Raw genomic sequence first — 15,385 nt, forward strand, 5'->3', positions numbered from 1 at the left:
AGGGTGTGGGGACAACATGAGTAAAATAAAACTAATCTGGCACATTCCAAAACCCAGGATTATGGGCTGAGGGATGCACTAAAGCTTGGGGCAGCCGCTGCAGAGGACCAATGGGGAAAGGTCGCTATCTAAGACTTTTCAGCTCGAGTGAACTGAGGGGAAGGGAATTGAATGTACACAGTGAATATTACATGCATCACAATCATATTGAAGCACCTCAGGGTGCAATTTGATCTATGTCGACAATTTAAATACCTTTGCACCATTTCTAATGATAATTTTGAAATGTCTGTAATGTTTCTTTGACTGCCTTGAAGCACCTCAGAGTAAAAACATGATGGACGTAGAGAACCTGAATATTATTGAACTTTGTGTGATGGCCAAATTGAAATGTTTGTAATGTTTTTTCAGACGTTTTACGAATAAAGTATGTATTTGCACAAAACAAATCTGTGCCAAAAACGTAACATTTTGTGTGAAAGTATAAATACTATATATGAGGTTTCCCTTTAATCAACACAACTTGACAGTCTAGAGTGGCGAGCCTTGTTTGCCACAGGCATAGTTGCCGGGTAACCAAGTCAAACATTGTCAACCATGGAGTCGAAAGGCAAGCGGCGGATACGAAGTTTCCGGGTTGAAACAGGCGATATGACATATGAGGCGCGAGTCTCTCTATTAATGCTCCTGCAAGCGAAGCAGAGAGAAAAGAGAAAGGTTTGTCAGTTTGTCTTTTCACTGTCACGCACAAATCCACACATTTTGCCGCATCAAACATGCCCTGCGATCTGTTTCCAATCACAAAATGTTTCTTTCACTAATTGCGAAATGATCAGGCCCGTTTAATTACTGCATTGAGCCACTTTCACCTCGAATGCAACATCGAAATCAATCTGTTTATATGAAGTGGCCGCCCTATTACCCAGGGTGACCCCACTGGCTCCATCTCTCCTGAAACTGAGGGGATTTTGTTGCCTGAAACATACACATATTCAGACTGGAGTGGCTTTTGCAAGAGCTGTGACTAAACGACGCTAATATTTACAATTGAACAAAACGCAAACTCTCCAATTGTACGCGACATTCAAGAAGAAAAAAACCCCAGCAACGCCAGCCCACGTGAATGCCAAGGTGAAATTCGAAGTTGCAACTGCTGTGAAGGAGGAGCCATCAGTCTCACATCATTGTCTAGACCAAAGATAAACAGTTTAGACTGTGCCATTAAGAAGCCTCCTGAGCACTGACTCGGAGACCTTTCTGATTCAATCCTTCCCCTCTAGTTTCCTCCAGAAAGAAACGTGAATTTCTTGCACCGCCCTCTCCTGTGAATATTGCCATCTCTGAACCAAATGCTGTTTCCCTATCTTTATTTTGAAACGGGGAACACTTTATTGACTTCAGAATCTCTCGGCTTATCTTCTCACAACATAAATTTGAGACAAAAAAAACATTTCCTGAACTCCTCGAAATTGAAATTATAAAACGTACAGTTTGAGCAGTCATCCAAAAACAATCTGACACCTAGCCTGATTACAGGGATCAGTTGACTGGGGATGGGGTTGACTCTGAGTGGGGGAGTGAAATGAAAACAAAAAATGAAAATGAAATGAAAATCACTTATTGTCACAAGTAGGATTCAAATGAAGTTACTGTGCGATTTAGCCCTGTGCTAAACCAGTCCCTGAATGAGAGAAAGCGAGTGAGTAAGGGAGGGTGTGAATTAGTTGGGTTGGGAGGTAATGAGTGGGGTTAGGAGTGAGGGAATGAGTGAGAGAGTGAGCGAGGGAGGGAGTAAATGAGTGGGGTGGGAGGGAATGAGTGGGATTGGGAGTTAGGGAGGGAGGGAGCGAGGGAGTGAATGAGTGAGTGAGAGAGGGAGGGTGAGAGAGGGAAGGAGGGGATGGGAGAGAGGGAGGGAATGAATGAGTGGGGTGGGAGGGAATGAGTGAGGGAGGGAGAGAGTGAATGAGTGGGGGTGGGAGGGAGTGAGAGAGAGGGAGGGTGAGAGGGGGAGGGTGAGAGAGGGAAGGGGAGGGTGACAGAGGGAAGGGGTGGCAGAGAGGGAAGGGAAGGGAGGGGTGGCAGAGAGGGAGTGAGGAGGGAGGGGGTGGGAGTGAGTAAATGGGTGGGAGGGAGTGAGTGAGGAAGGGCGAGGGGGCATCTTGGACAGAATAATCGCAGAGAGTGATTTCCGACGCCCGGGGATCGGAATCCAAGTGTTCCGTTCAGATTGACACACGCCTTCCCGCTAGTGAAGGGGAGTGGGTGGGTGTGTGCGTGTGTGGGGTGGGGGGCTTTCTGCCCATAGCCAAATGGTTAAACTACAAGGGGGGAGGTTGATGAAATGTAATAAGATGCCTTTAATCCGTCGCCTAAGCAACTGTCTACTTCGCCAAAACTATCAACAGAAAATTCAGAATGCCAAGAGAGAGAGAGAAAATAAAGACCTGTTGACAAGTGAATGAATGAAAGGGGACAGAAAGACAGAAGGCAGACTCTGGGTTTACGCTGCCTGGACTACCAGCTCTCTGTGTAAACAAAAACAAGTTTTTGTGTTTCACTTCTCCGGGTTGAGGCAGCCCAGTTTGGGAGCCGGCCTTTTTATATCAGGGACTGAGATTTCAGTTCCCGGCCACGGGCTTGTGTGTTTAGGGGGAGAAAGGGGGGTACACGAGTTACTGATCTGTGTGGAGAGTTTTAACCCAGAAAGGGACAAGTCGAGTGGAAGTGACTTCAACAGGGGAAAGTGGTGGAAAAAAAACAAGCAAACGCTCCAAGGGTTTGCTGGGGGCCGGGATGAGCAGTATGTTTCATCACCTCCTGGAGAGGAGAATGGGCCCAAATCCCAAAGAGGAAACGGTTAGTTTACCCACGCTGCTGGACGAGTAGGCGTTGTAAAACAAAAATGTTGACAGTAACTAATTTGCCATTTCTGCCGCCCTTTAGAAATCACTTCTCCACAGACTAATCTTCCTGGCTAGAGTAACCCCGGAGCTGGTTAACAAAAGGGATCCGGGAGGTAAGAGTCACTTTAACTTAAAAGAGGAAATAACGTAAGGAATGGTTGTGAGTGAGGAGACTGTCACTGAAAAAAATAGATAAGTATAGAAGTACAATGTGACCTGAAATGTAACTCCGAGGAAATGGGGACGATATCAGCAGCAATAAAACAGCCACAGAGAGTAAAGAGCACAACACAATGGCCTTGGAAGGCCTAGGAGATTGTTCCACGAACGAGTGTTTCCCAAGCGCCAACATTTTTGTATTTTCTCTTGTTTTATAATACATTCTAATTAAACACGCGGGAAGGCGTGCGTGATTGCAGCCTGTACAATCAGCAAGAGTAGGCAATGATGTAAATTAATCACTCTTATGTACACTCAGTTTACAACTGTATAAGTGGGTGATTAATGTCTCCCCCCCCCCCCCCCCCTTTGTAGCAGACCAGGATTGTGATTGGACTTCATAGAATTTACAGTGCAGAAGGAGGCCATTCAGCCCATCGAGTCTGCACCAGCTCTTGGAAAGAGCACCCTACCCAAGGTCAACACCTCCACCCTATCCCCATAACCCAGTAACCCCACCCAACACTAAGGGCAATTTTGGACACTAAGGGCAATTTATCATGGTCAATCCACCTAATCTGCACATCTTTAGACTGTGGGAGGACCCGGAGGAAACCCACGCACACACGGGGAGGATGTGCAGACTCCGCACAGACAGTGACCCAAGCCGGAATCGAACCTGGTACCCCGGAGCTGTGAAGCAATTGTGCTATCCACAATGCTACCGTGCTGTCCAGCGCAAATCTGGGAAAATTCCAATTCTGGGAATTCGACCAACATTATCCACAGCAAGTCTGGAGGATGGGGGCGGAAGCCAAGGCTACTTCCTGCTGGTGGGGCCTGATGGAGTGTAATTGGATTTACAAATACCAGCTACACTGCACATACCCCAACTGACCCGGGTTGTGATCCAGTATATTTTAAATGGGAATTGAGACATTTTTCCCATTCTGTGACACCAACTAATCTTCTCACTGCACATATTGCAGTCAGTGGCAGAGAGCAATGGCATTTGTTCCTGACCTCGCATAAAGCTGCCCATATCTCAGATGTGGATTTGAGTTTTCCCAATATCAAGGGGTGTCCAGACATTTAGCATCTGTGAACAGCTCATCACTGTTGAAGTATTTTCCCCCCAATTCTTACCTGGGATATGTGCATCACTGGGCCAGAACTGGACGAGTCCCTACTTTCCCTTGAACATGAGCGGCTTGTTGGACCATTAGGGCAACTAAGAGTCAACCACATTGATGTGTGCCAGGCCAGGTAGGATGGCCGATCTCTATAGGGGCATCAATGAAGCAGTAAAAACTATTAACATTAGACATTGTTTTAGTGAATTAATTCAAATTTCACCATCTGCCAGAGCATTATCCTGGGTCTCTGGATTACGAGTTCAGTGATAACGCCTCTACACCACCACCTTCCCTGCCTATCACACCGACAGCAATCCAGGAAGTAAAATGCATTGAATCTTTCACTTCTAATTACAATTTTACACAGTGCAAAATAAATGATTGGCACTCACACATGGGATTCAGTTAAATTGTTGTAATTAAACAATGACATTTTTAACATAATAGAGAAATTTGACACTCTCAAAATATATAATTAGTTTTTCAGGCTAGTAAGGTTGTACAGCAATAATTATGGTGCTGTTGAATAAACCATGACTTTTTGGTTTTTTACTGTGAGACTAATAGCATAAAAGAGCAAGTTTTCATCAGTGCAGTGATTTCTACTTGTTTCACGTCTGAAGGTCTTCAACAGTGGATCTATGGGGCGGCATGGTAGCAGAGTGGTTAGCACTGTTGCTTCACAACGCCAGGGTCCCAGGTTTGATTCCAGCAGTTCGCTGTCTGTGTGGGCGGTCTGCACGTTCTCCCTGGGTCTGTGTGGTTTTCTCCAGGTGCTCTGGTTTCCTCCCAAAAGACGTGCTGTTAGGTGAATTGGACATTCTGAATTCTCCCTCTGTACCTGAACAGGTGCTGGAGTGGGCCACTAGGGGATTTTTACAGTAATTTCATTGCAGTGTTAATGTAAACCTACTTGTGACAATAATAAAGATTATATTCATAGCGTCACTGACAGCAACTTTTGGATTTTTGCATTTGCCTGTGCAAGCGCAAACTCCAGAAGTTGCAGTCAGTTTCAGAGAAGTAATGTTGGCGAACACTGAGAGTTTCACTCTTGCTACCACTCCAAAATACAGGCCAATGAAAATTGTAATATGGGATATTTAAACAGAATATCTATTGTTGCTAGGAAAATTGATTGTTTGATTGATAGCCCAAATGCGTACTGATCTTCTGACTTGTTTTATATGTATGCAATTCTAAAGTGCTACTTTATACCATGCCACACTAAGTAGCATTGGAATCTCTTGTGTCAGAGAACCTGAGAGTCTACCAGGGATTATGGAATGAATAGAATAGCCTCAACGGTAGCCTCAATGAAGACCGACCGGTGGCCCTGACGTCTGTTATCATGAAATGCTTCGAGCGGCTAGTCATGAGACAGATCACTGCCAGCCTCCCAGACGGTCTCGATCCACTGCAATTTGCCTATCACCCAACTAGTCCACAGCAGATGCTATCTCCCGGGCTCTACAATCAACACTCGAATACCTCAACAACAAGGACACCTATATAAGACTGTTGTTCATCGACTACAGCTCCGCCTTCAACACCATTATCCCGACAAGACTAATAACCAAACTCTGCAGCCTTGGACTAACCCCTCCCTGTGCAGCTGGATACTTGACTTCCTCATCAACAGATCACAATCTGTCAGGATAGGCAACAGCACCTCCTCCACAATAGTCCTCAACACCGGAGCCCCGCAAGGATGTGTGCTCGGTCCTCTACTGTACTCCCTATACACATATGACTGTGTGGCAAGATTTAACTCCAACTCAATCTGTAAGTTTGCGGATGATACGACTGTGATGGGACGTATCTCAAACAACAACGAATCAGACTACAGGAGGGAGATAAATCACTTGGTCGCATGGTGCACCGAAAACAACCTCTCTCTAAATGTTAGAAAGACCAAGGAACTGATCATCGACTTCAGGAAGCGTAGCATGACGCACACTCCTGTCTTCTTCAATGGCTCTGAAGTGGAGATGGTCTATAGCTTTAGGTTCCTGGGGGTCACCATCACCAACAGTCTGTCCTGGACCACTCACATTGATGCAACAGTCAAGAAAGCCCAACAACGCCTCTACTTCCTATGGAAGCTAAAGAAATTTGACATGTCTGCATCGACTCTCACAAACTTCTACAGATGTGCGATAGAGAGCATCCTATCCGGCTGCATCACAGCTTGGTATGGCAACTGCTCGGTCCAAAAAAACTCTGCAAAAATCTCCTCAACTCTCCCGTTAGCCTTCTACGACTGACCCCTTTACTAATTGAAAATGTACCTTCCTACCCCCCCCCCCCCCCCCCCCGCCTCCCACTATCTATGCCATTCATAATCTTAGACATCTCTTTTTTTTTAATAAACAATTTTATTGAGGTAGTTTTTGGCTTTATAAACAGTTACAGACATCATCAGAAAGAAAGCAAAAAAGGCAAAAATGTGCAAACATCCACGTACTTTAAATACTTCCATCGTAACATATTGCACAAGCCCGCTCCCCTCCCACCGGTACTACCCGCCATATTTTCCCTCCTACTCTACTCTACCCCCCCCCCCTCCCCCCCACCCCCCTGCTGACGCTCACTCTCCCGCAAAGAAGTCAATAAATGGTTGCCACCTCCGTGTGAACCCCTGCACAGAGCCCCTCAAGGCGAACTTAATTTTTTCAATCCCCAGGAAACTCGACATGTCCACAAGCCACCACTCAGTCTTCGGGGGCTTTGAGTCCCTCCACGCCAATAATATTCGTCGCCGGGCTATCAGGGAAGCAAAGGCCAAAACATCGGCCTCTTTCTCCCCCTGGACACCCGGGTCTTCCGAAACCCCAAAAATTGCCACCCCTGGACTCATCACCACCCTTGTTTTTAGCACCTGGGACATGACCCCCGCAAATCCCTCCCAGTACCCCCTCAGCTTAGGGCATGCCCAAAACATGTGAACATGGTTCGCTGGTCCTCCCGCGCATCTAGCGCATTTGTCCTCTATCCCGAAAAATTTGCTCATCCGAGCCACCGTCATATGGGCCCGGTGAACGACCTTAAATTGGATCAGCCCGAGTCTAGCACATGTCGCGGTCAAATTTACCCTACTCAGGACCTCTGCCCACAGCCCATCCTCCATTTCCCCGCCTAGCTCCTCCTCCCATTTAAGTTTCAGTTCCTCTGTCTGGGACCCTTCCTCCCTCATGAGCACCTTATATATACCCGAGACTCTGCCCTCCCTTTCTTCCCTCCTAGAGACTATTCTGTCGAGGATCCCCATTGGCGGGAGGCGTGGGAAAGATGGGACCTGTCTACGAACAAAGTCCCGCAACTGTAGGTATCTAAAATCATTTCCCCTTACCAACCCAAATTTCTCCTCTAAGCTCCTCAAACTCGCGAAGCTCCCTTCCAGGAATATATCACCCACCCTTCCCGCCCCTGCTCGCCGCCATACTCTGAACCCCCCATCCATACTGCCGGGGGCAAACCGATGGTTGTCGCAGATTGGCGCCCCCCATCTCCCCCACATGCCTCCTCCACTGGCCCCATATCCGCAGGGTCGCCACCACTACCGGGCTGGTGGTGTACTTGGCCGGCGGCAGCGGTAGAGGAGCATGACCAGGCCTTCCAAGCTGGAGCCCCTGCACGAAGCCGCCTCCACCCGCTCCCAAATAGACCCCGTACCCACCATCCACTTCCTTATCACAGCGATGTTGGCCGCCCAGTAATAATTGATCAGACTCGGCAAAGCCAGCCCTCCCTCGCTGCGGTTCCTCTCCAACATCGCCTTCTTCACCCGCGGGGATTTTCCCGCCCAGACAAAGCTCATGATCAGCCCGTTAACTCTTTTGAAGAAGGACTGTGGGATAAAGATCGGGAGGCACTGAAAAATAAACAAAAATCGAGGGAGGATTGTCATCTTTACAGTCTGCACTCTCCCTGCCAGCGACAGCGGGAGTGCATCCCATCTCCGAAACTCTCCCTTCATTTGCTCCACCACCCTGGCCAAATTTAACTTATGCAGCCTGTCCCAGTCTCGTGCCACCTGGATTCCCAAATACCGGAAATTTTCCTCAACCAGCCTAAACGGTAGCCCTCTCAATCTGTTCTCCTGGCCCCTTGCCTGGACCACAAACATTTCACTCTTGACCGTATTTAATTTGTATCCTGAGAACTGGCCGAACTTCCTCAGCATTCCCAGTATAGTTCCCATCCCGGCCACTGGGTCCGACACGTACAGGAGCAGGTCGTCTGCATAAAGAGAAACCCTGTGTTCAACCCCGCCCCTCACCATCCCCTTCCAACCCTCTGCGGCTCTCAGTGCAATCGCCAGCGGCTCTATGGCCAGCGCAAACAGCAGCGGGGAGAGCGGGCAGCCCTGTCTGGTCCCTCGGTACAACCTAAAGTACTCCGACACTTCTCTGTTGGTCCTGACGCTGGCCCTCGGGGCCTGATATAATAATTTGATCCAATCCACCTGTCCCTCCCCGAACCCAAACCGTCCGAGCACCTCCCATAGATAGTCCCACTCCACCCAGTCAAAGGCCTTCTCGGCGTCCATTGCCACCACTACCTCCACCTCCCTACCCGCCGGGGGCAATCTTAGACATCTCTAACAGGTCCCCTCTCAACGCTTGCTGTTGCAAGGAAAACATCCCCAGCCTATCGAACCGCTCCTCATAGGTCAGATGCTCCAACCCATGCAGGACTCAGATAAATCTCCTCTGCACCCTCTTCAGTGTAGTGACCAGAACTGCACGCAGTACTCCAGTTGTGGCCCAACCAGCATTTTATACAGATGTTCTCACGGGTTTGAAAGACCTATTCACCTGTAATGTGTAGTTGTTGTGCCTTCAACCTCTGGTTGAAGAAAGGTAAGAAGAGATTTGATAAAGGCGTTCAAAATCATGAGGGGCTGGACAGAGTCGACTGGGGACTGTTCCCCTGCATAAAAGGATTGATAACGAGAGAGCACGGGTAAAAAGTTATTTGTAACAAAAGCAAATTTGATGTGAGAGAAAAACCTTTTCACAAAAGTAGGTTCTGGTCTGGAATGCAATGCCTGGAAGCGTGGTGGAGGCAGGTTCAATCGAGGCATTCAGGACAACACAAGATGATTTTTTGAACAGAAACAATGTGCAGGGGTACAGGGATAAGGCAGGAGAATGGCATTAAGTCATTCGGTCATTCTTGTTCGGAGAGCTGGTGCAGACACGATGGGCCAAACGGCCTCCTTCTGCACCGTAACAATTCTGTGATTCTGTGAAGGGGAGAGATAATAGGCATCTTTGTTTTATTAAAAATTTTGTACATCTCCGTAACTCTGAAAAGACGTGGGGCGGGATTCTCAGTTCCTGAGACTAAGTGTTGAAGCGGCACAGGATTCATGGACAACAGCAAACCTGGGGCCGCTCATGGGCTGATTCAGCAACTGTTGAGGGGCTAGCATTGGCGCCACAGACTATCGATTCCAATGAGAAATGGTGCGGGATTCCCGGATTCACGATTGACACTCAGGAGGCTGACAAGCTGAAGTCAAACAGACAAACTTCACTCCCCACACACACCATCCCAGCCAATAAGATGCAGCAAGGCGTGTGGCTCCACGGTTTACAGATGCCGAGCTGGAGACCCTGCTGGATGCGGCGGAGGAGAGACAGGCGACTCTGTATGCTAGGGTGGGAAAGAAGCTGCCAGCCGCCACTATTCGCCGTGCCTGGGCACAGGTGGCAGACGCAGTCAGCACTACCAGCAATACCATCCGGACCGGCCAGCAGTGACGTAAAAATACTGCACAACCTCTTCAGGGCAGCCAGGGTGAGTAGGCAACAGTGCCCCTAGCATTAACCCCCATCCCACACACCCATAACTGTAACCCCCCTTCCCCCACCTGGAGGGGCCCAAACCCCCAACCTGCACCACATTCTGGCACCCATACCGGCCGCCACGTCCAGGTGCCGTGGCCACTGAACCCTGGGCTGCATGCATAGGACTGTGTTGCCTACTTACCCTGGCCGCCCTGAGGAGGTTGTGCAGTTTTTTACGGTACTGCTGGCCGGTCCGGACAGTCAGACTGTCTAACACTGTTGCTTTCTGTTTCCCCCCCACCCCCCAGAGAAGGCCACACAAAACCACCGGAAGGGGGAGAAAACTGGAGGAGAACCGCCGGACCTGTGGTCATGTCCATGGCAGAGCAGAGGGCCCTGGATGTGGTCGGTGGCCCAGAGGAAAGGGCGGTCACCACGGTGGAGATTGGCTGCGGGCAAGGAAGTGAGATCCTGCTGAATTGAGGTGCCCTGTGACACGTGTGTCAACCCTGTTCCTCCGGGGCAGGCTGCCCTGTTGCATGCTCTGCGACTGCAGCTTCCTCGGGCAGTACCAGCTCGTACACCCACAGAGCATTCCTGCGACGACTAGCAGGAAGGCCACCATTGCTGGTTGAATTCCAATATCCAATATCTGCAGGCGGTGAAAGACCGACATGTTAGCATGGTGCATAACTCCGTGCCCAACCAGGTCCATCGGGCTACATGGTGGCCCTGATTGGCACTGGGGCTCTGCCCTCCCAATTTCCAACCCCTGGCCCCATTGGTGCCTGGAACTGTGGAGGCATCTGGCCTTGCCGCCCATCCCTGCTGCCAGGGGTACCTTTGGCTCCCGTTGCCCTTCCAGCGGTGCACACCGCAGTTCCCGCCAGGTGCCCCCTCTTGTCTACAGAGGGCGATGCCCTGGATGGGCTGTGATGCCCTGCTGGCAGATGGCAGCCGGTTGGGTGGTGGGGGGTATGGTGGAGGGTGGGGTTGAGGGCACCCATACGGCTGATGTCACTCTGCAGAACCAGGGGCCAAGGTAGGTTGTCAGTGGGGTGCATAGTAAGATGGCTGCATTCCAGGCCATAGCTATGGCACCAGTCCAGTGGGGGTCACCCTGGCCCCATGGCCGTTCTACCCCTATAACCACCCCTGCTGCTCTGGCAGGGCCCCCCCCACCCCAGCCAGTCCGGCCTGTGTCCAGCCCAGCAGCCCACCGTCGCACCTCTCTGTGTCCTACCTCCTCTCTCTTCTTCATCCGCCTTGACGCCAGTTTCAAGACTTTTAAAGGCAGAATGGAACCATGTGGCCGGGAATTTGGCCCATTGGAGACAGATAATCGCGGAGGCCCCGGAGAAAACTGGGCCGGGCCTGCTAAATGTATGCAAACGGCGTTTACTGTACGTGCGTTCCAGAATGAATTGACGCTGCTGGCGAGGCAATGGAGAATTGAGATTTGGCGTCAAATCAGTGGCTGTTATGATTTCGGCAAAACCGATTCTCCGCCCTATTGCGTTTCCGATTTCAGAGGCAGCCGACAGAGAATCCCGACCGTGGATTTTCTTTGTCATTAGTCTTACAAATGTAATGAGGAAATTAAGCGTGCAGCTATACTGGCTTTTAAATGAAATGCAAGGAGTAGCCCGCTTGCTCAGCTAGTTATCTATAAGCTGTAGCATTATTTAAGTGCCGCACTGAGGGAGTGTTGGTGGTGCCCACTTTTGAATGAGATGTTATCTAAGACCCTGTCTGCCTTTTAGGTGGATTCTATGTCACATTTAGAACTGACAACTAACATCACTAAAAATAGATTATCTGGTCATTATTACAATACTGTTTATGGGACCTTGCTGTGTAGAATGTGGCTGCTGCCTTTTCTACCTTACAACATCAAAAGCATTTGGGATATCCTGAGGCCATGAAAGGTACTATACAAATGCAGGTATTTTATTTCTTTACTCAATTCTCTTGGTGACCTGACCAACATTCCTCTATCATTCACCACCAATAAGAATATTTATTCAATTGATAAGATTATAAAAAGTAGGAGCAGAAGTAGGTCATTCGACCCTTCGAGTCTGCTCTGCCATTCAATAAGATCATGACTGATCTGATGTGATGTGATAATCCTCAACTCCACTTTCGTGCTTCATCCCTATAACCCTTGATTCCCTTAAAAAAAATCTATCTATCTCACCTTGAACATGCTTAATGACCCATCCTCTACAGCTCTCTGCAGTAAAGAATTCCACAGATTCATTACCTTCTGAGAGAAACAATTCCTCTTCATCTCTGTTTTAAACGGGTGATGTCTTACTCTGAGATTATGCCCTCTGGTCCTAGATATACTCTCCCACAAGGGGAAAATACCTCTCAGCACCTACCCTGTCAAGCCCCCTGAAAATCCTATATGCCTCAATAAGGTCGCTTCTCATTCTTCTAAACACCAATGCATAAAGACACAATGCATATTGACCCAATATATTCAACCTCCCCTCTTAAGATGTTCAGTGGAATTTACTGAGCACAAATTGGTTGCTGTATTTGGCTCTATACAGCAATAGCCACACCTCAAAAAGTAATCAATTGATTTGAACACAATTTGGACCCAAGGATGTGATTAGGGGCCGTGTAAATATGAATTCTCTCTTTATCGTCATAGTAGCAATTGCAACTAGCTTTATGTGAATGACCCAGGCTGGGGCTTCCTTAGCACTTCATTTTTTTAAATAAATTTTTATTCAAGTTTTCAAAAGTCTTTAACCAACAAGAACGGAAGAAAAAAAAATAAGAACAGTAACCCTCCCCCTATACACAGTCAATAAATTAACAGAAATAATTAACATGAGAACAAATATACATGCCCAATAAAGAAACCCCCCCCCCCCCCGGGTTGCTGCTGTAACTGACCATCATCTAACGCTCTGCCCGCCCTTACCTGCATGTATCTGAAGGTGTTCCCTGGGGGGGGGGGGGGGGGGGGGGGGGGAGGCCAAACCTCCCCTCCAACTCCCCAGGGTCACAAACTTCCCATCAACAAATAGGTCCCCCATCCGCCTGATACCTGCCCTGTGCCAGCTCGGATACCCTCCGTCAATCCTCCCTGGGGCAAACCAGTGGTTCGCCCGTATCGGGGACCAGACTGAAGCGCTCACCTCCCCTCTATGCCGCCTCCATTGCCCCCAAATTTTGAGGGTAGCCGCACTTCTAAGATACCGTATTACTACTGGAGGTAAAGAGTCCTTTCTTCATCCAGCTCCACTCTGAACTGTGTCACCTGGCAATGAATTCAGCACAAAACTTAATTCAAAAAATTTGTTGCTTGGTCCTTGGTTCAATTTTCAATAGATCAAGTTTGAAAAGACCCAATAAGTAGAATGGGAGTGCAGAATGATGGAATTAAACTACCAACTAAATGACAATTAAAGTGATGGGTGTGGAGAATGGAAATATCACATGAGTGTGATTGGATACTGGCTTGAAGTTGGATTTGAATTATGCAAGACAGTTTTATGCTACATCCAAATTGATTCATGCTGAAGGTGACAAGGCGTCAACTGTAAAAAGAGGAAAATGCTTTGTCTGTAAACCCTGCACCCGAAATAAAGTTTACCATTTTACTTTTGAAACTGTTGAACATCTGGCTCTATTACTCTATAATGACAGAAGATCTGCCTCTTTTTCATGTATTTTGTGAAAGTTTATTTTAAATGTCCCTGTGCCTCTTTAAGAATGAGAGATTAAAAAGGAAGTGAACATTGCTGTAAGGACACTTATGTATTATCCAATCTAAAGACAGAGGAATGGTTACTTGCTCATCTCTGGTATGGCAACCCCTCTCAAGTTTCAACATTATCTACTATAACTGCCACCAGATGAAAATCAAACTCAAAAATAATTTGGGCCATCAACATTTGTTTGATAGATGACCACAGATATATTCTACTTTCCAAATTGGGATGTCCAGACGAAAGGAGTCCACATCAAATAGAGAATGTGGGAGTAGGGAAACCAAGACGTTCAACCACTAAGTGTCATTCTATTGAACAGATCCGTCCTCCACAAAATGCTGTGGCTATTGAAAATGAACTGCAGACAGAGAGCTTTGAAATTAATACTCACCACGTCAGGCAACATTCTGAGGAGAAAGAAACAGTTACTGTTTCAGGCCTGTGACCTTTGGGCAGAACTGTCCTTTTTCCAAGCAACAATTGAAAATGCTGGAAAAGCTTAGCAGATCTGGCAGCATCTGGAGAGTGAATGTTAATGTGTCCTTTTTCTACTTTGTGGGATTAAAATAAGGAAAGTAATAAATATGTTCCCAACAATACGGTTTACTTCTGGTCATGGGCCCCAAACCTCCAACTACATCTCTGACCACCCCAGTATCTCATTGTCGACCACTCTGTGCCCTCACCCCCTTAAATCCACCCTACCCCCTGACTCACCTGCCTGCCATTCCATTATATTTCCAGCGTTTTCCAGTTTTATTTCAGACTTTCATTGGGTGTTTGAGGTTTTAGAATAATTTCAGAGTCAGGTTCAATATGACCTCCAATATGGTGGTGGATGGGGGTACAGTCAGGGGGGGGGGGTTGGAGGCTGAGACACCTTGTAATAGGCAGACACAAAGTGCTTCAGTTTGGCACTGCCTGCGTTATAACTCCCATGCAGTCATACAATGTTTAAACAGTGATTAGGGATCGTTACCCCGTCTAGACATCTTCTCACCTTACACAGAGTTATTTAAAATGCTTTAAGAAAGTTGCAACATAGGAACCATACTGATAGTTAAGGTATAAAAACATATTTACATCTTTGACATTTATATAGATCACTATTTATTGTGTTGCATGGGAGCAGGCATCGGGGGTGGTGGAAATTGATCCCTGAAACGACATCAAGGCAACATTTTCATCCAGTGCAAGTGTGGACAATTCAATTTTGACTCTTCCCCTCACTTCAGAGTTTGTCAAAAGTGTAGTTTCTTCTTTCAGGTACAAACTGTCAAACCCATGGAACTAATATTTCATGAATACTATTTAAAATAGCTGCCCTTTTCTAGCCCTTAGGTTCCCCCTCCTGATCCTTTGGTTTTATTCCTTTCCATCACTTTCCAGTTGCTGAAACAAATCATCGTGACTGGAGACATGCAAATTCCCAGGATCGGAGAGCCTAAGGGGAGGGGTGTTGGGTTCTGAAGGGCAGCCAGGAAGGAGCAAAGCAGGGGGGAGGGTTGACATCTTGGGTGGGTGTCCCCAGTGCACCCACAGATTGTTGAGCCCTGTCTTCTATCTTACCTTTTCAAAGACATTAGGTGGGATTCTCCAATTGGTCCTGCTGGCGGGATCTTCTGCTCCTGCTGATGGTGACTCCCTGCTGT

The 15,385-nt window shown here is 47.8% G+C and overlaps 1 protein-coding gene across 4 annotated transcripts in view; it reads left to right on the top strand.

Moving 5' to 3' along the window:
• The first annotated feature begins 588 nt into the window (after window positions 1–588).
• LOC119953613 (testis-expressed protein 47-like) overlaps window positions 589–15,385 on the top strand; it is a 42,941-nt gene continuing 28,144 nt past the window's right edge. For 3 of the 4 annotated variants that reach the window (XM_038778055.1, XM_038778054.1, XM_038778057.1), the window contains exons 1-2: window positions 589–717; window positions 2,947–3,019. In XM_038778055.1, the coding sequence (XP_038633983.1) occupies window positions 598–717; window positions 2,947–3,019 (193 nt within the window). In that variant the 5' untranslated portion in view covers window positions 589–597. Of the gene's footprint in view, window positions 718–2,580; window positions 2,860–2,946; window positions 3,020–15,385 lie in introns of those variants that run through there. The other variant, XM_038778056.1, reaches the window with a different exon arrangement.

This window comes from Scyliorhinus canicula, chromosome 18 (assembly GCF_902713615.1).
Source record: "Scyliorhinus canicula chromosome 18, sScyCan1.1, whole genome shotgun sequence".
In the NCBI taxonomy this organism is placed as follows: domain Eukaryota; kingdom Metazoa; phylum Chordata; class Chondrichthyes; order Carcharhiniformes; family Scyliorhinidae; genus Scyliorhinus; species Scyliorhinus canicula.